Below are 21,276 nucleotides of genomic sequence, written 5' to 3'. Positions count from 1 at the left end.
TTCATGGCATGTGCTGCATTGTGGCATTTTCTCTGTGCAGGTCAAGTCTTGGATAAAGTTGGTGGCAAGGAGTTTCAGCAGGAAGTCAAGGAGTTGCTGGCTTCTCATGGGCCCTTAGAGAGCGCTGGAGGCAAGACTTCCTTTCTGTCCTAGGACCTTCTGGTGTGCTACTGCAGCTTGGTGTTAACGGCCCTGCAGTTTCTTCTGCTCTTCTTTGTTTGTTCGCTTTTTTGTATGTGATGTTGTAAAAAAGCTTAAAGCAAGTTTTGCAAAGAATGAGGCAGAATAGTTGTAGAAAAGTGCAAAACTATTCAAATATTTGATGTCATACTGGTAGCAAGCGCACTGTATGCAGTGTTGTGAGTTCGATGCCATCGTAAAGATGAACGTTAATCCACTGCGTGTTTTTTGCACAATGCCAGCTTCTGTGTGCTGCGTTTTTATGTCACATCACCCACTTTTATGTTCCTGCCATTAATCCTCTTGTTCACTTTAAAGATGAATGCAACACAAAGGGCTTTGACTTAACGCAGCTTCTTGGTCACTGTTTCTTACATTTTGTATTCTGGAGCATTAGCCCTTAGCTTGTTCTTCAATTTCACACCGTTGGCATCCGGTGTCGGCGGCTGCAGTGCACCTGCCTCAGTTGGCAGGTGACTAAGTGCAGAGAGGGAATTCCCCCACTCCACTTTCAGGGGACAGGGAAAGTGGGAGAGGGAGGAAGGCGACAGTGATGAGAAGTACACTGCAGTCACCAATCAGAGTAGAGGGGTGAGGAGAGTGTAGAGGTAGTGCGGTGTGCCACACTGCGATTGCTGGACTTGATCAGGATAGTGGAGTGGTGGTACAGCATGTCCTGTGACATGACATACCACTGCTCCACTGGCAGTGACGCTGGCTAGCTGTGCAAACTTAACAGTGAGCCAGGACGCTGCTGCAGCGGTTGCGGCACAGTATACCGTGTATACCGTATTTACTCGAATGTAACGCGACCATGATTGTAATGCGAGGGTCGACTTTTAGGGTGTGAAAAGGGGGAAAAGAAAACAACTACGATTGTAATGCGAGGGTAGACTTCGGGCGTGCGACAGAAAAACCGAAAGAACATGAATGTGAAGCGAGGAACCGACATCGTACAGTTCTGAGGGTCAAAGAGAACTTTATTGAAATACAAGACAAACAGGCATTCCTATACACCCTCATCCTCGCGGCAGTTGTCACCGTCACTGTCATCATCACAGCTTGACTCTTCTTTGTCACTAGCTGCCTCCCACAGCAGGTCATCCTCGCTTCCGTCTAGAGCATTTGAAATTGAGCATTTCTTAAATGCGCGGTAGCCCAAATCATGAGGCAGCCCGTACCAGGCTGCTGAAACCCAGTGGGCAACGGTAGACTCGCTTGGGCATTTCAGCCTTCCTGCAGGTGTTGTTGTTCATCCGCTTTCAATCCACTCCCAGTATAATTGTCGCAAGCGATCCTTGAAGGGCTTGTTCATGCAGACGTCCAGAGGCTGGAAAATGGAGGTCATGCCACCCGGTATAGCAACGAGATGCGTTTGGTCACGCTGTAGCTTTTGTTTGACGCCGGGTGTCAGGTGACCTCGGAAAGAGTCCAGAACCAATATTGCTTCCGGATGCAGCAATGCGCCTAGCCTTTGGTCCCACACGCTTTGAATCCAATCTATGACAAGATTCGATTCCATCCAACCTTTTTTGTGACAGCGCACGATAACGTCTTTCGGGAAAGTTTCCTTCAGGATCATCTTCCGGCGAAAAATGATGAATGGAGGGAGCTTGTGGCCGTCAGCCAAACATGCCAGCATAACGGTAGTCTGATTTTTTTCGTTGCCTGTGCTTCTAAGGCGAACTTCATGCTCACCAGACTTGCGCACTGTTCTGAACATAGGCATGTCCAGATACACGGGGGTCTGGTCGGCATTGCCAATATGTCCAAGTAACATGTTGGTAGAGCGACGAAGATCGATGACGTAGCGCTGGAACTCTCGAAGTTTTGATTCGAAGTCCCCGGGCAGCTTCTGGCAAATAGAAGTCGTGCGTCGAAGGGAGAACCCGGCCCTTCGCATAAACTTCTGCACCCAGCCTCGTGATGCCTTAAATTGGTTTTGGGTCGAACCCATGTCCCGCGCAAGCTCCTGTGCTTTGCACTGAAGCATTTCAGTGCTTACTCCAAGTAGTCGGAAACGTTTCTCGCTAATGAACTCTGCAAGGCGACGCTCCAACTCCGGGAAGTGGCCTTTCTTGGGCCCCCGAAAGCCTTTTCGCAGGCTGTTGCAGTTAAACAATTCCTCGCGATGTTTCCTCCATCCCCTGATCGTCGATTCGTTGACGTCCAGACGTCTTGCAGCCGCTGAATTTCCCACTTTCTCAGCAAGCAGAATAGCGTTGCACTTGAAGCCAGCTGTATACTGAGCGTGTGAGCACACCATTCCGCTTGAAGACAACTCGACCGTTTGATGGGGATAGGCCTAAGACTTGAAGCACGCAACACACAACTACACACTGGCACCAAACACGAGAAAGAGTGAACAAAGCGCGCTGCTCCATGCCCTGCTGCCTGTTAGTCACCTGGCCATGTTTTTGCATCAGTTGCAAGGATTAACAGATAGATGGCGGTGGGATTGCTCGCTCTTTTGCTGGCGTCTTGGCGGCGATTGCGGGCGCTCGGTGCCTCCGAGATGGCTGTTTCAATTTGCGGTCACGGAGGCCGCACAACCTCACTACGAGCATTCGTCAAGAGGTGGCGCCTTCTCATCGCTTCAGTGACTCTAGCTGGCGTCGACTCTTGTTGGCTTGTTCTCACTGGCGTCTTTTTTTTTTGCGTTTGCGATTAGGTTGCCGCTTTGTCCTAGTAGTTGTGACCTGTGGTTCGCGTACTGGTTGACCGGCGAGTTGGAGTGCGCGATTTCGAATGACCAGTAAGATCAACGCACACGTTTGACACATGAAATGATTTTAATAGTGTGTGTTTGGTGCTCTTCATAGCGTTTTTAAACCTAGTATTCGATTGTAATGTGGGGGGTGACATTTCCTTTCTACTTTCGGTAAAAATCTCGCGTTACATTCAAGTAAATACGGTATGCGGGTAAGGGCCACACTCGTGTATGGGCCGCTCCCTCCAACTTGGCAGCCGATAATATGAGAAATATATATATTTCAACTGAAATCAACTGCTCCACACGTGTGCATGCGTTCCTCGACAAGCCGTCGGATGACGGCGGCTGCCTGCTTCCATCATTATCATTTCCCAGCATGCACCACTGTGCAGGTCGGTGCAATATGTGACGGTCTTACAGCTTCGCCCATGTAGCTCGGCATCATTTTCATTTGTGCTGCATCTTGAGCCAACAGTTTTGCCAGTCTGCCATTTTGCCAGTTTTGCCAGCTGAACGACTGAATTTCAGCTCGTGTGCTTCTTGAGTTTGAATGCGCAGTGTACTGTGTCGCCGGACATTGTAGTTTAAAAGCTTTAATGTTATGGGCATTATGAATTCAGATGGATGGAGCCGAAGATGACTACATTTATGAGGTTGATTACAATGATGGCCCAAGCAACAGCGACAACGATAAAGTACCTTGAAGCTATTTGGAACTAGGCGCTAGATATAGCGTCAAACTGTAATGGACAATAAATTAGTTACCCCAGAATATCACTTGAAAATTGAACTGAAAAATGGTGCTTTTGTGTAAGGGCTGTGCCCTCCCACAATTAAAAAAAGAAGTGCAGCCCCGACCTGCATATATACGGTATATCATAAACGTGGCGATATTGTGTGGGAGGGGTATGGTGGACAAGGTGACACGTGTTGCAGTATGTGCGCTCCAGCATTGGAGTGGAGCCTAGTAGTTCAGGGGAGAATAATTACAATTCTTTACTCTTACACCTCAGGTAATGCTCAAAAATTCGCATTAAACACTTGTAACCGTTCTGTGAATTTTTTTTTTTCATGTACATATTTTGTTTTGTTAATGTAGCACAGCCATCTTGTGCCATGTTTTAGTGTAAAGAAGTCTTTGCGTGCTGCGGCTGCCTGCTTCCATCATTATCATTTCCCAGCATGCACCACTGTGCAGGTCGGTGCAATATGTGACGGTCTTACAGCTTCACCCATGTAGCTCGGCATCATTTTCATTTGTGCTGCATCATTTGTGCGGCCTGACGGCCGACGATGAAGATGGGCCGCTTCGAAATGGAGGGGGAAACAGGTTTCCACATCCCTCCCTCCTTAAATGTTGGCCTATGGTTGAACTCATCCATGGAGGCCAACGACAAAGTTGCCACAAGCGTTGCGGTGACGACAGCAAGACAGCTCGTACAGGCGGGGTGCCGGAGTCATCTGACGAGCAGCAAGGTCACCGGGCACCCTTCCTTGTCCCGCCGGCAGGCATCCAAAATTAGCGTGCCGGGAGGGTGTTGTTCGCGCCAACGTGCCTTTGTTGGAAGGTAAAGGGGCTGCCCCCCCCCCCCCCCCCCCCCCCCCGCTCTCGTAGCCGCTGCAAACTGCTCGCGGAGACTCCGCAGCTCGATGACTCACGGCCGCAAGGCATGCAGGGAGTCATACAAAGGACAGCAGGCCGGGGCATCTTCTCTTGAACTCTGCATATCGCTCCTATGATCTCCAAAAGTTTGAATCAAAGGCAATGGAGACCTCACAAACTGACCATTCGGCAAAATGCGGAGCAATGCGAGTGCCAAACAATTCTATCCAGCACTGCCCATACGCTCGGCTCATTTGAACGCAGCTGGCTGTCTTCGGTCGAAGCACATCCGCGGTTCGCTTTCGACATTGTGGTGTTAAGCTCATTTGAACTGCATTAGCATCTCTGGTTCCACAAAATTATGAATTCGCTTCGCAGCCCTCCCAAAAATACCAAGTTCGTTCGAACAGTCAGCTCTCTGTAGTTGAGCGAGACCTCTCGGCTCTAGCGAGGTTAAATATAAAACAAGCAAACCCGTTTGCGCGTGCTTGTGCCACGGTACCACTATGTCCTCCCAAAAGCGACAGGCAGCTCCCAAAGAGCCTTAGGCCTACTCGCTATGACACTTGCCAGTGCCAACAAAGGGCCAAGGACAATAGCTAGAACACAACGCCACAAGGAGATACGTGTCTGCCAAGGTGACCCTAACACGAACGGCGCCTACTGCTTATCACGGTGTAGCAGCGCCCCGGTGCTTTTCCTGCATTCACGACTGCAATCCAAATCAGCTGATTATGGCACCCGGCTCCCAGAGCCAAAACAGAGAATATTTACAACTATGTACAAGAAAAATCTGGCTACCCTGCCGCGGAAGGTGACGAGAGCGTGCGGCTGCAACCGCTCGTGACGCTGGCCGGATCTCGAAGAAACTCTGTCCGGTCCCGCAGAATTCCACGTAACCTGCAAGGTGGCGCTCTTGTCGCTGTTCCCTTTCTCCCATGAGGGAGACTTCCCTCCTCGCCCAACCGGTGCTGTCCTGACGGCCGACGATGAAGATGGGCTGCATCGAAATGGAGGGGGGAAACAGGTTTCCACAAACTCAGAGCCTTTGTTTCATAAGACTCATGTGAAAAATGCTGTGCAGAGACTAATAACCATAGGATGTCATAAAGCCTTTTTTTGATTGTTTGGCTGGCTGTTGGGCAAGGTGATGGCAGGATTAATTTTTAAAGCAGTGATTATGTGCACAGTTAGTGCACGCTGATGACGTAGATGAGATGCTATGCGGTTTCCGGAGTGATCTTGTGTGGCGCTGGTGTTTTGGGTTGTGTGTCCAGCATTTTATCCTTGCTACAGTGCTGTCCATTATATAACAATTGTTTGGGCATTGAGTAAAATGGAGAAGCTAGCCCCCCCTCCCCAAAAAAATGCACGTTGGGGAATATAGTTGTCTGTAAAATTAACAATATGTAAACGCTGTGCCCATTGTCATGCCACAGTCATGCTACTCTATGCCTGCAGCACACCTGCTGTGCTGTTGTGCCCGCATGTAAGCATGGAAGTGACCATTTGAAAGTGATTTTGTAAAATTTGTAAAATATTCCAGCAGTCAGATCTGTGCTCTTTTAATGTTCAGCACTTCAATGTCTTCAAAGCATTTTGTTTGTGTGTCACGCAGTGGCCATCTGCCCGGGCCACCACTTTCCAGCCAAGCATGTGCTGCACTGCCATGTGCCCCCAGCAAGTGGTGCTAATGCAGCTGAACTCCTGGAGAAGTGTGTGCGCAACTGTCTCTCACTGGCTGATGAGAAGAACATCCGGGTCCTCGCCATTCCCCCTATGGTGTCTCACAGGTGTGTGCTGCTGACATTTTTCAAGCAATGCATTACCCTCAGGGGGAGGGGGGGGGGGGGAGGGTTCTGGACACGATCGAAGGATTTTAGTGTGTTTTGTTTCTGAGACTTTAAAAAAGCCCAACATGCACACATGGCATTCATAGAGTGGGATCAGTTACAGTAAAACCACAAGTAATTCAAACTTTATTAATATGAAGAATTTCAGCGGTCCTGTAACTTCTGATGTAAATTTCACCGTACAATTCGAACTGTTGGCTTGCACCAACTCAGTTAATTTGAAGCTCAGGGCGCTTTGTGGGAATGCCTGATCCCTATTTCACTGCAAACCTGGTGAAGTGGTGGTCCTTCGAAGCCGCAAAACTTCGGAGCCACGAAATTTTTGGCGACTTGCTCAAAACCTGGGTCATATACGACCCATGACCCATGGCATATGGTGCAGTAAGGAAAGAATTAAGTTGCCGCCTGGTTTTTTGAACTCCAAAAATTCGGACTTGCACAATATTTCGGACCATGCTGAGGAAATGTCACGCACCACATAGGAACGTGCACATTTTCACGGCCTATATTTCGGACTCTATGGAGTCCAAAAGTTCGATTTTTCGAGCTAAAATTTTTTAGATGCCAGAAACACTGCGGAAATTTTTTTTCAACTGAAATTAGTTTTTTTGAAAGTTAGTTTTGGCATGTGTCTGTCTGGGATGTTAAACCCTGCAGTTTACATTTTTCTTTACATTTCTAGTTTTGAATAGTGCCTAGAATCCATTCTGAGGGCATCCTCTTGTTGCTGTATTGGGCTGACCAAGAGCCAAAGTGAGCAGTAGGCAGATGCCAAACTTTTGTAGGCCACATCTCGCTGACGGGCACAGTCACCATAGCTGGTCAATGATTGGGCACCATGCATCACCATAGAGATCATTCGGTTACTATGAGGTGTTGTTCCAGACATGCACCATTCTTTTTAAGTCAACTGAGAGTAATGCCAGGCACTATCTGATGCTGAATTGCAACAACTGTGTACCTTCCATTTCAATGAAGGTAGAGTCGGAGTATGCAAGGTATGTTTTAGAAATAAACATACTGCAGCGAACCATGACGGCCGCGCCTGATGCCGCATAGGCAGATCATTGACTAAGCGCCGATGAAGACGAGGCGCCGGTGAAGGACGAAGTTTCGCACTGCACGAGATCGCTTGGTTTTTAGACTGGCCGTCGGCGCTGCCCGCTGTACTGCTCGCCGTTTTGTGTCGCCCTCCGTGAACTCTTTCCCCTGACCTATTTGTGTACAAACCCCCTTTCACTTGGTGGAGGTTCGGATTTGCTGACGCCCTGCAGCTTCGAATTCGTACGCTTCCGGTCATCACCATGCCCAAAGATTCCAGCCCCACTTCTGCTGCACTGCCGCCGACCGTCGTCTGCGCTGGAGCTTTGCGCCAGCGCGATCCTGCTGTATTCAGTGGAACCGGGGACCATGACGTCGAGGATTGGTTAGCCTCGTATGAGCGGGTAAGCACCCATAACAAATGGAATGATGCCCTCAAACTGAACAACGTCATCTTCTGTCTTACGGACGTTGCGAATCTGTGGTACTGCAACCACGAGGCTGACATCACATCGTGGTCCGCCTTCAAGCAGAATTTCTCCGATGTCTTCGGCCGGCCTGCGGTGCGCAAGTTGCGCGCCGAGCAACGCCTACATGCTCGTGCTCAGCTGCCTGGTGAAAATTTCACCAGCTACATTGAGGATATGGTGGACCTGTGTAGGCGTGTGGATTCTTCGATGCCGGAGTGCGCCAAGATCGATCACATCCTGAAGGGCATTGACGACGACGCGTTTCCAGATGCTTCTGGCCAAAAATCCAGCAAACATCATCGATGTCCTTGCCCAATGCCAAAGCTACGACAAACTACGCAAGCGCCGTCTTCGCACTCGCTCTCCACTCTCGCACCCGGAGCCTCTGGGGCCTTTGACGTCTGACTTCGACCACTCGCCACTGTTACCCCAGATAAAGCAGTTTGTTCGCGAAGAACTTGCTCGTCAGCTCTCTCTCGTCCACCCGAGTCCTGACGTTCCCTCTCCTCTTGTGCCTTCGCTTCAGCGCGTCATCCGAGAACAAGTCGCCGAGGCTCTTCCTACCCTGCCTGAAGTTCCTTCCGTCCCTCCTTTGGCGTACGCTGAAGCCGCGGCACATTACAGCGCCTCCACTCCTGTGGCGGCGCCCTTGACGTACGCTGCCGTGGCTGCGCGCCCTCGGCCTGTGGCGTTTTCACCCAGTCCGCCTGTCCTGCGTCCGGCACCAGTCCCACCAGCGGCCCCGCTTCATCCTCCCTCTTCGCCACATTACAACCCTTGGCGCACACCGGACAATCGTCCTATATGCTTTTTGTACAGTTTCCCTGGCCACTTGGCCCGCCACTGTCGTCGCCGCATGGTCGCCCCTTCAGCATTTGTGCCTTCTGCCAGCTCACCCCAGCTGCTTCGGGCTGCTACAGCTCCAGAAGCGTACGCCAGCGACCAGCTTCCGTATACGACCCGTCGATTCCCGTCCCCACGTCGCCATTCACTGTCGCCTATGCGCCGTCTCCCTACGTCCGCTGACGAGGGAAACTAAGTTCCGCAGTTCCAGAGGCAAGAACTGCGTACTCTTCGAACAGTTCAAGGCCTCATCGTTCTCCCACGGACATTCTAGTGGTGTCTGTCGACGGTCTGTCTGTCTGTGTCCGCGCTTGTCGACACGGGTGCTGCTCTGTCAGTGATTGATGAGAGACTGTGCCGTCGTCTACGGAAAGTGACGACGCCATTTTCTGGTTTGTCGCTTCGCACTGCAACCGAAGAGAGGATCGCACCTTTGGCCACATGCGCAGCGCGGGTTGTCATCGCTGACATTTTGTACAGTGTCGAATTCTTGGTCTTGCCGTCTTGTTCCCACGACGTGATTCTCGGGTGGGACTTCCTGTCAAAAAATAACGCCGTGATCGATTGCGCCTGCGCTGAGGTAGAATTGTCTGCATTGTGCGACGAACTGGCCGACGACCTCCATTTCGTGCATCCGCAGAAGCTCACCATCACTGAAGACGTCCATATCGCTCCGGAGGCTTCAGCGCTTGCATCCCTCTCGTGCCCTGCCAGGCCGGCTGTCACCGTTTTATTTGCACCATCTTCTTCCTTTGTCCATCGCAAAAACCTGCCGCTGCCGTCTGCTCTTCTCACAAGGTCTCACGAAGATGCTTATCAACAATCCATCTTCTTGCCCGCTTACCCTGCTACTTGGCGAATCTCCTGGTTCAATTCAACCTGCCCACATTCTCTCTGACTGGGATGCCCCCGTTACCTCCCGCCGTTCCTCCATCAACGCTCTTCATTCCGATTCGGCACCTGATCCATTGCTTGACGCCGCTTTCCAAGCCGCCATCGACGACGCTCTTCCTTCTGCCCACCGAACGGAGCTCTCAGCCCTTCTGCACACGTTTCGCTCCGCTTTTGACGTCGGCCACACTCCTCTAGGCCGGACTTCCACTGTCACTCATCGCATAGAGACCGGTTCTCACCCGCCTTTTCGACAGCGGCCATATCGTGTGTTGGCAGCAGAGCGCCGCATGATTAGTGAACAAGTTGAGGACATGCTACACCGTGGTGTAATCCGTCCGTCTCACAGCCCTTGGTCTTCGCCTGTGGTACTTGTAAAGAAGAAAGATGGCTCAATCCGATTTTGTGTCGACTACCGCCGCCTCAACAAAATTACCTACAAGGACAATTACCCTCTTCCCCGCATCGACGACGCTCTTGATAGCTTTCAAGGCGCTGAGTACTTTTCTTTCCTTGACCTACGTTCCGGCTACTGGCAAGTACTGATGGCTGTACCTGACAGAGAAAAGACAGCATTTGTTACACCGGACAGCTTCTACGAGTTCTATGTGATGCCGTTCGGTCTGTGCAACGCATCAGCCACATTCGAAAGGATGATGGATAACATCTTGCGGAAGTTCAAGTGGCAGATATGCCTCTGCTACTTGGACGACATTGTTGTCTTTTCCGTTGATTTCACCACGCACCTCGCACACTTACGACAGGTTTTGACTTGCCTGACTGAGGCCGGCCTGCAGCTGAATCTCAAAAAGTGCCATTTCGCTGCTCGGAAGTTGATCATCTTGGGGCACATCGTCTCCAAGGAAGGCACTCTTTCTGACCCGGCCAAGCTCCGTGCTGTGGCACAATTTTCAAAACCTCTGTCGCTCAAGCAACTTCGAAGCTTCATAGGTTTGTGTTCCTATTTCCGGCGCTTCATACGCAATTTCGCGTCGATCATTGCACCACTGACAAAGCTACTTGGCGGAAACGATGACATGTCTGCCTGGTCGGCCGAGTGCGACGAAGCGTTGACTACCTTGCGCCATCTTTTGACTTCGCCGCCAATACTCCGACACTATGACCAAACAGCACCTACCGAGGTCCATACGGATGCGAGTGGCATTGGCCTCGCAGCTGTCTTGGCTCAGCGAAAAGATGGGTTTGAAGAATACGTAGTTGCGTATGCGAGTCGCGTGCTTACCAAAGCTGAATCCAACTATTCCATCACGGAGAAGGAATGTTTAGTTACTGTATGGGCACTAACGAAATTCCGGCCCTTTCTGTACGGTTGCCGGTTTGACGTCGTCACGGACCACCATGCGCTCTGCTGGTTATCGTCTATTAAAGATCCATCTGGTCGCCTTGCTTGATGGGCTCTTCGCCTTCAAGAGTATGACATTCGTGTCATCTACCGTTACGGCCGTAAGCACATGGACGCCGATGCTTTGTCTCGGTCTCCCATTCCCAGCGACGCTGCCTGCTCCTCGGCGACAGATCCCGTGCTTTCGTCTCTTACCATCGCTGATATGCCTGCGGAGCAGCGGAAAGACCCGTGGCTTGCTTCCCTATTAGATGCTGTGTCTTCGTCACAAAGCGTTGCGCCTTCAAGAACATTAAGGCGTCAAGCTCTGCACTTTGCCCTCCGGGACGGCCTTCTATACCGCCACAACTACATGCCTGATGGTTGGCGGTGGCTTCTCGCGATTCCCCGCCATTTACGATCTCAAATTTGCGCCTCTTACCACACCGACCCTCAGTGTGAGCACACTGGTGTGGTGAAAACATTCAAAAGACTTTTTCAGCGCTACTATTGGCGCGGCATGTACGCCTATGTTCGGAAATACGTCCGATCGTGCATCGCCTGTCAGCGGCGAAAGACCTCCGCTCCTCGTGTGACCGGCCCATTGCAACCACTCCCTTGCCCAGCATGTCCCTTCGATCGTGTTGGCGTTGACCTTTACGGCCCGCTTCCCTGTACGGTCTCTGGGAACCGCTGGATTATCGTCGGCGTCGACCACCTCACCCGCTATGCAGAGACAGCCCGCCCTTCCTGCTGCTACTGCCCGCGAAGTTGCGATGTTTCTGCTGCATCATTTTGTTCTTCGCCATGGCGCGCCGCGCGAGATCCTAAGTGACAGAGGCCCGCGTCTTCCTTTCCCACGTCATTGAAGCTCTGCTTACCGAATGTCGCATCGTACATCGGACCACCACTGCCTACCATCCCCAAACTAACGGGCTAATTGAGCACTTCAATGGTACTCTCGGAGACATGCTCACGATGTACGTCGCAGCGAATCAGACCAACTGGGACACTGTCCTTCCTTACGTGACGTACGCGTACAACACTGCCACGCAGTCAACCACCGGTTTTACCCCTTTCTTCCTGCTGTATGGGCGTGAGCCGTCGTCCACGATGGATACCATCTTGCCATATACTCCTGATGCCTCCGAGTGGACGCCCCTCTCCGAAGTCGCAAAGCATGCGGAGGAATACCGCCAGTTGGCGCGCTCTTTTACCTCGGCATCCCAAGGCCGCCAAAAGCATCGTCACGATCACGATAGTAGGCAACACGTTTTTCCGATAGGATCCCTAGTTTGGCTCTGGGTTCCAGGCACACCACCAGGATTGTCGTCGAAATTCCGTACAGAATATCACGGCCCTTATCGGGTCGTCCAGTAAATGTCGCCTGTGAATTACATCGTGGAGCCGCTCAACCCCTCTTCGGACTTGCGCCATCGCGGCCGAGAAACCATCCATGTCAGCTGCCTGAAGACCTACTACGACCCTCTCCTCTTGTCCTCGCTATAGATCGCCAGGGTGGCTCCTCTTCGTTCCCGGGGCAGTTGTAGCGAACCATGACAGCCGCGCCTGATGCCGCATAGGCAGATCATTGACAAAGTGCCGATGAAGACAAGGTGTCGGTGAAAGACGAAGTTTCGTCGCGCTGCACGAGATCTCTTGGTTTTTGGACTGGCCGTCGGCGCTGCCTGCTGTCCTGCTCGCCGTTTTGTGTCGCCCACCGTGAACTCTTTCCCCTGACCTCTTTGTGTATTAACCCCCTTTCAATATGTTTATTTATATGTGTTATGTTTTTTGCAGTATATTGATTTTTTGTTCTCGATTCACAGAATTTAAATTTTCCACCGCAGAAAATTAGGGGTCTTATTTATACAAGCATGGGAACTAGTGTTTGACAGCAATGTACAAAGTTATATGACCTGTCCTAGCTCCAGTGTGAGATCTCACACAAGTGCCAACAGCGAGTTGCAGCAGACAGTTGCTATGCTGGGTGTGCAGCAGGAAAAAAAACAGCAAGGAAAATTGTGCCTATCATCACATCTTGACGTCACAGAGAAAAACCTCACTCCTCCCCGTGTTGTGATTTGGTGTCGTGGTGTTCCGCCAGTATGCAGTATTGTGTGCATGACCTTTTCATGTTGGAATGCACATTGTTGGTGCACATGCATCTTTCTTAAAGGTGCACAAAGAGGATTCTGAGCTCATCTCTTTACCGCAGGAACTCTATCTACACGCTCCAAGTATTCTTAGAAACTTTGAATTACTGTCCCGTGCAGCCGATTTCCCTATTAAATCGGATTAATTGTTCTGGCTCCTGCCTTTTTTTTTAATTCACCTCCGAGAGTAGGAGGAGTCAACCAACGCGGGGTGTGCTTTTCAGCCAGTCGCGTGGTGGCTTGCCACTACGCCATCGCTGGAGTGATCCGTAGCAATACATGGAGTGATCTGCGAAAGCAAAGAGTCCATGTGTATCTTTATTTCCGTGGGCCTAATTTGCGGCTATGTTGTCTGGGACTGAAAATTCATGGCAACCTAAAAAACAAAATAAAAGCGAAAGCAAAGCCGGCACGTGACTAGCTGAAAGGCGCTGTATGCCTAGGTTGGCTCCTCCCACTCTAGGAGGCCAGTTTAAAAGAAAAGGCGGGAACTGGGATGTTTAATCCAATTTAATAGGGAAACCGGCCTCACAGAACAATAATTTGAGGTTTCTAAGAATGCTCGGAGCACGTATATCGAGTTCCCGAGGTAAAAAGATGAGATCAGAATTCTGTTTAGAGCACCTTTAATTTGAATTGTCACTAAATACGTGCAGTAGGTCCCTAAGCAAAGTTTTTTAGGTTCAAATTCTGAAGTGTTCAGTGACAGTGCTACTGCACCTAGTGTGTGCCATTTCTGTCATTTTGGCTGCAGTCTAGACTTTGCTCCATCCCCCATGTTGTTGTCATTGTGAATGTGGGATGCGTATACTGAGTCCCACAGTTTGGCACTACCTGGACTGATGCAGAAAGTGCATCATACTAAAGATGGCTTTGCTATGGTAACTACTTGCTGCACACCTCACGTTACGAAGGTAGCCAGCGTATGCTTTGGCTGGGAAGGATGTTCTCTCTGTCACTTCGACTTCTTCTACAGTCGTATATGCCCATTATGTACCGTATTTACTCGTGTAATGAACCAACTTGCATAATGAACCTGCTGCCCACTTTTGTCAGTGAGAATTTACTTTTTTTTGAAACGTTAGCTTTTCTTAACATGTTTCTCAGTTTCACGCCGTCCACAGCACAGACCTTGGCAGCACGCCAAGACGCTACGCAGCAATAACAGATAACATCGCAGCGTGTTTATCCTGTGATGAAAGCTCCTGCGGGGGTGGTGTGCACAGCGAACTTGGGTGAGTGCCAAGATGCTGTGCGCCCTTGACAGGAGCACCGGTGGCGGTGGTTGGCTGGGCGTGCTACTGCACCCAGCTGCATCAGTGTATGCTTAGAAAGCCAGCAAGCACTGGAGCATCAGAGAGGAGGTAACAGTTTAAACCAAAATGCCATAAAACATTTTCTACACTGAAATACTATGGAGGAAGCAGGGCCTTCAAACCCCCAAGCGATTTGGAGAGCTTGAGAACGGGAGCAAGAATGCCTGACACCTCTCATGCCACAGCTAACGCTTAAACAGTTGCATTATAGCCTTAGTCGCTTATGCGCCATTAAATTAAACTCAACAACAGCATTATACACTCATAGCCGTCCTATGAGTTTTATTAACCTCGCATAAAAAATGCGCACCTGACCCTCAGAGCCGGTGTTAGCATGTTCACTTTATCTGGGCCTGATTGGCTGGTGCGGTTGCATGTCAGAAAATCGCCAAATCGTGCTGTGGTGCAGCAAACACCTTTTGATGCAAATGATGCTAAACACCGGTGACACAAACTTTTCTGGAAAAGCAGTGGATTCATTATGCGAGTAAATATGATAGTTCAACTTGTTGATAGGCATTGCATGCGTTAAAGGAACACTGAGGACAACTCTATCCTGTTATTGTACTGAAAATTATTGTTCTCAAAAAACCAATTTATGGCCGAAAAAATTGAATTTAAAAGTTTTCCCATCACTTGCTTCAAACTTGTTACGTCTGCACCGTGAAGGACTGGCTGCCACCATTTTGCAGTAAATGGCAGTCTAGCATAGCCTCTGGAATTTGTGCCGTAAACTCAGTGTCGATAAACTCAGCTTTCTTGTGAAATTGGCCAGTGATTTCATTTGTTGGTCTAATAAAAGCTCCGTTTTCGGTGAGGTTGGTCTCTTGGATACAGATCAACTTTAGTTTGTCCTCGGTGTCCGTTTAAGGTCATACAGTGCAGACATTGGGGTATAGACATGAGCACCTGCTGCTTGCTTTCAAGGCCCGCTCTCATCACAGTGCATATTCTTTTGTTTGCAGCACCTCACCGTCGCAGAAGCAGCAGGCAGCGCAAACAGTGCTGCGAGCTATTTCCAACTACTTCGTCAATGTTATGTCAAGCTCACTCAAGCAGATCTACTTTGTCCTGTCTGACATGGAGAGCATTGGTGTCTACACCAGTGAACTGGCAAAACTCGACTCCTAGACCTCTCAGTTGCTGTCGTGGCTCCTCGGGTCGTCACCACGCAGTCACTGGGGTATGTCTGCAGCAGTCCAAAATTGTGGGAGCTGAAAAACTCAAATTCTAAAGAAACACATCACATCGCGATCATTTTTGTAAGCTCAGTGCATGCTTGCCTTCTGCAGGCTCTCGTTGCTAATTAGAAAGTGACAAAGGGAAGGCATCATCTGCTTTTTAGAAATGGCTGAGTGTTGATGTTTCATGACAGTGTGTTAGTCTACGCAGTAAGCATTGTGTTGTTATTGTGACCACCTGCACTTTGGGATCTCTCTCAGGAGTGCACCAAGCACCTTCTTTTTTAGCTTAGTGTGTGTGTCAGTCGCTTTTCGCCTGTGGCGTAGTTACCTCCACTGCCAACCAGCTGAAGCCATGCTACCAATAATTGGCAGTCTTTCATATGGTGAGCTGAATCATTCAACTGTGTACACTTTTACATCGAGACTGTGTTCCTACAATTTCATCTGCTCTGTCTTTGTCAATGGTTAGCATTTCTATGCTGCCATTATGCAGTTCGTGCGTAAGAGCTTTCTGTAACTGTACTGATTTTTCTCCACTTTCACTGCTTACTGGTGCAAAGCGTGTGACGCCCACGGTTCTCATTCTTCGAGGTTTAACCTTGGCTGTACCGTTGAGTGATAAGGACCCAAGTTTTTTTTCAGCACTGGCACAGACAGATTAGGAAGCTGAGTGAGCTAACACAAACTTCTAGCTAGAAATGCACAGACAGGCAGGTAACTGAAGGGGAAAGACAGCACCAGCTGTAATATGCTCTCTTTCAAGCCTTCCCCTCTGTTTGCCCATTTACCATATTTGCTTACATAACGAATGCACTTTGTTCCCAATAAACCAACAAAAATTTGGAAGCGGTGTTCATTACTCGGGGTCATATCTGAGTGAACGTTTGAAGTCGTGAAAATGGGACTGCAGAATAGAACCAATTGTTTCTGGTACAACTCACCACGGAAATAGATAATTGGAATTGGGGTTAAGGTGGGGGTTAAGCTTCAGAAGTGCTAATATTAAAACATGCTGTAGCAGTAGTACTACATTTGAACCCCGCTGCAAAGAATTTAGGGGACCCACAAAAAATTTCGCTGAAGAAGAAACTTTGTTGACATTAAATCAGACTGGAACAACGACAGGCTGGATTGGACAGTTTTATTTCCAGAAATCTGTCAACTACTAAGCCGGAGTTCCTGGGTCCGAACCCGGCCACAGCGCAGCAGCCTCGTTTCTATGGAGGATAAATGCAAGGGCGCCCGTGTGCTCTGTGATGCCAGTGCACCGCAGGTGGTCAAAATTATTCGGGAGTCCTCCACTACACCTCTGTTCCTCTTTTTTTTTTCACTCCTATGTTCCACCCTTCCCTTAGAGCTCGGTTTGGGTGTCCACCAAAATATGAGAAAATGACTGTGCAGTTTCCTTTCCTCAAAAACCAGTTTTCATGTTGTCCATTTTACTCAGGCGTTTTGCTGTTTCCAAATCAATGCCGTGGCGCAATTGTCATCATACAGTAAAACCTCGTTGATACGTTTTTTTTAAATGCGAGAAAAAAACGTATTATCCGGGAAAACGTATGATCCAAACTCACCTTGATTTCCGAAAATCAAGACTCGAGAACGATGTGCAAGGGCATTTATTTCCATTTTCACTGCTTAAAGTAGTCGACCAGCGTTCGCTGATGAAGGGTGCGACCATTAGAAAGGTAGAGCTGCTTTTCTAGCTCACGAATGTTCTTATCTGCAGCGCTGTTCTCTTTGTCGCGGAAAAAACTCCGCAGCGCATCTAGTCCGGCGGCGGCCTGGGCGAAAGTAGTCGGGATGTCCTCTTCGTCGTCTTCGTCGCTATCAGACGCTTCGCCGCCTCGTACCTCAGCCACTATTTCGGCTACGCTTTGCGGCTCACAGGTCAGCACGTTGTCGTCGACGGCAACAAACTCTGAAAACAAGCCATCGGCACCGGTTGACCGAAACTCTTCGTCGATCTCTGCATAGTTATCGCTGGGCTCCTGGGTCTCCTCGGCCCCTGGCACGCGCCGAAAACCGCACTTGTGAAAACAGTTACGCACAGTATCGCTCGTAACGCTTTCCCACGAACTGACCAAGTAGTGCATTGCGTCTAGCAACGACAACTTCCCCGGGTCCTGCTGTCGTGAGACACGAGCCAGGAATCGTCGCACAATGCACTTTCTGTACAAGTGCTTCACGTTTTTTATAATCCCAGCGTCTAAGGGCTGTAGATGACTCGTTGTGTTGCTCGGAAGAAAAATGACGCGGGCGTTTCGAAGAAAAGAAGTGTCCTTCGGGTGGGCCGCGCAATTGTCTAGAAACAGCAGCCCGTTCCGTCCTCTCGATCCGAGTCGTCCGTCGAGGTACCGAAGGAACATTTCAAAAATGCTGCAGGTCATCCACGCCTTTGTGTTATTTTTATAAACACAAGGCAAATGTGCAATATTGTGCAAACAGCGCGGGTTCTTTGCTTTCCCAATTACCCAAGGCTTGAGCATATCGCTCCCATCTTCATTGCAGCATAAAAGGACCGTCACGCGGTCTTTGCTTACTTTGCCGCCGTGACAATCGTCGCCTTTCAGGCACAGCGTTTTGTTCGGTTGTACCTTGAAGAACAGTCCCAGTTCATCGGCGTTGTACACGTCTCGTGGATCGTGTGCATTCAAAATTCCGGGCAGCAACGAAATCCAGTTTTCGATGTCAGCTGGATTGACGCTTGCAGCTTCGCCGTTCACTTGCCGATACGCGATGGCATGCCGAGCTCGAAATCGGCTAATCCAGCCATTCGAGGCGGTGAAGTCATCAATCCCAAGCACATCTGCAATTTCCATTGCTTTCTCGCGAAGAATACTTCCGTCAAAGTTGACACCGGACGCTCTCGCTTGTTTGAACCACTTCAGAAGTGCTTCTTCCAGCTCCCCATGCCTGGCTCCACGGGCCTGCTTTGTCCCTGCGCCGAACACCAAAGCGTTGCCTTTGATCTCCTTCCGCTTCGACACGATCGTGTTGACAGTTGATGCTGGCAGTCCGAGGTCATTTGCAATGTCGATTCGCTTCTTTTTGGGATTTGCGTCGACGACTGCCAAGATGTTCAACTTCTCCTTCAAGGACAACGGCTTACGCTTACGAGACGCCATGGCAGCCAGCAAACGACGCAGGAAGAAGGTGGAAATGAGAATCGGTAGCTATTCGTCCGACCGCAGGGTGGTGGGAACTGATGATGATGGTGTCTGGGAGCTTTAAAAGTAGGCAATCATCAAAATAAACCCGCGTCGACCAAAACAAAGTTGCATAGTCAAATCTGCGGTAGATTAGGAGATAAAAATTTTGACGGGCTTGTGCGTCCCGATTACGCAACCAGAGAGCAGAACCACCCTGTTTACCGGCTATAAAGCAACCAGAGTGGCGCTCGCTTGACTGGCGGAAACCAAGCGATATCGCGAGCGCTTCCTGTTTGCTGCATATAGTGAACGTACTAACCCTGCTAGGAATCGGAGAGACTGGAGGAGTAGGTGGGGCAGCGCCGTTGACATGCCACCGCGCCGAGCGGAGAAACCGCCGCGGCGGCGATTTACGCCATGCTCACGCAAGCATGGAGGAAGAAGTCGCGTGTGCCTGCTCTCAGCCAACTCTTCTTCTTTTCGTCGCAAAACGTATTGTTTCGCTAAAGTCTGAACGTATTTACCGGGAAATCGTGTGATCCGGGAACGTATAAACCGGGAAACAAATACCCGTAACTCTATGGGGCATTTTTTCTTGCCCTCGATTTTGATCGTATGAACCGGGAAATCGTACGAACCGGGAACGTATCAACGAGGTTCTACTGTACTCTGGAAATTGGAAATTTCGAACAATGGATGTACAGTGCAAGCCACATATAGCGATACCAGATATAACGACATATCGCTTGTAACGATAAAATTCTTGAGATTTATCAATTTTCCCATAGCCCTTGTGTAAAAATAAACCATATGTAACGATACAATTATCGGTGAAATAACGGATACAACAATAGGATTCTGGCTGCCCGGAAGGTGTTCATTAGCAAAATTTCTCTGAAAGTTTGATAAAAATAAAAACTCCGAAAACGGCCCGGCATGGCTATGGCTAGGCTAATTCCGTGAGGGAGCATAGCTTATGGCGTTGGGAACCAAGTCCTATGGCTGTAGCAATCGCATGAGGGAGGAGCTTGCTTGGCTGCAGCTACGCAACCCTGTCTCCCACAAACATTGTTTCCACCTGTTTATGAGTTCGTGAACTGGGTAAAAAGTGACGCCAGCTAAGTGCAAGGCCATATCTCTGAATCCCCCCTCTTCCGCACTTTTGTCCTTGATATGGTTGAGAATTTATTTATTTTTTTTAAGCGTTATCTTTTCTTGTTGGGTTCCCTGTTTCGCGCTGTCTGCAGCACAGACCTTGGCAGCGAGCCAAAATGCTGTGCCCTCGAACTTGGCAGAGCGCCAAGACGCTGTGTGCCCTTGACAGGAGCACGGGTGGCAGTGGCTACATGTACGGGGTAATACCTGCATGCGTAGGGGATTATGTAGGTGTGTTCTTTTTGCTTTTTTTTTGCCAGTCCAGATATAATGATAATCGGTTATAACGATCGGATTTTTTGGTTTTCTCAATATCGTTATAAGTGGGTTTCACTGCAGGCATAAAACAAACTCACCCACTACACCAGCTGCCAAAATTATTATATTTTTCCACGTGCGTTATAAGCCCCTGTTTTTGTCCTGGGAAAGTTTGTACTGAGACTGTGCTGCCTAAAGGCATACCAGTGATGACAAGGCGTGCAAGCCTCACATCACTGTACGTCAACTGGGTATCACATGCACAAGCGCTAACTTCCACTACAGCTTTATTTGGTGCACACAGAATTTATACAAGAAGTAAAGAATGATACCAGTCAGATTAGACAAGATACTTTGTGAACAAAGCTTAAAAATCACTTGCAATACATTTCATCGGTTGGCATACTGCTCCGAGGCTAAAAATGCCATATCTTTCTTTGTCAGCGACAATGACGGACTGCTGACGCAGCTTTCAGGTCCAGCTCTTTCGATTCCGGCAGCCTCGATAATTTCCCTTGTTAATCTATCCGCATTTCTGCCAATCACCTCGCATTCTTTAAAACCAGACTTGCATTTACGAGCACGACAGTGCCGTGCCAAATTGCTGGAACCGCCATCCCTAACTTCCCTATGGTGCTCGCTTAACCGCTCATTAAGACATCTGCCTGACTGCCCAATGTACTCCTTGCCGCATGAAAGCGGGATACTGTAGACTATTTCTTCAGTACACTGCACGAAAGGGTTTCTATGCCGAATCGTGCAACTATTCTGAAGCCTGCTGTCGGGACAGGTGGCCTTGCAAATGCGGGACAATTTTTCTGGTGCAGACATATACACCTTCACTCCCACTTTTAGTGCTACCTTCTTGAGGGAGTGTGACAGCTTGTGGATATATGGCACCACCACTACCTTGTTGCCCCCTTCGCCATCAGTTCCAGTCTTCTTGGCCTTTTCGTGCTGATGCAAGCTCTCAGCAACCGACACTAATAAGTGTCTGGGGAATCCTGCTGCTCGGAGGCGGTCCACCTGCTTATAAAAACTACTTTTCATCAAGCATGCGCAGGACTTGCTAACTGCATTTGAAAAGCACGTCTTCACGACCCCTCGCTTGACCAGCCT

General features: G+C 49.5%; 1 protein-coding gene across 8 annotated transcripts in view; it reads left to right on the top strand.

The window, feature by feature from the left end:
• The window catches only part of LOC144114650 (core histone macro-H2A.1-like), a 66,698-nt gene that overhangs the window by 29,495 nt on the left and 15,927 nt on the right, over positions 1-21,276 (top strand). For all 8 annotated transcript variants that reach the window (XM_077648526.1, XM_077648520.1, XM_077648522.1 and 5 more), the window contains exons 6-8: positions 41-130; positions 6,115-6,289; positions 15,374-15,591. In XM_077648526.1, coding sequence (XP_077504652.1) covers positions 41-130; positions 6,115-6,289; positions 15,374-15,539 — 431 coding nt within the window. In that variant the 3' untranslated portion in view covers positions 15,540-15,591. The remainder of the gene's footprint in view (positions 1-40; positions 131-6,114; positions 6,290-15,373; positions 15,592-21,276) is intronic.

The sequence above is a fragment of the Amblyomma americanum genome, chromosome 1 (assembly GCF_052857255.1).
Source record: "Amblyomma americanum isolate KBUSLIRL-KWMA chromosome 1, ASM5285725v1, whole genome shotgun sequence".
NCBI lineage: Eukaryota > Metazoa > Arthropoda > Arachnida > Ixodida > Ixodidae > Amblyomma > Amblyomma americanum.
The sequence above is the reverse complement of the archived record's forward strand: the minus strand, read 5'-3'. Positions and strand labels throughout refer to the sequence as shown.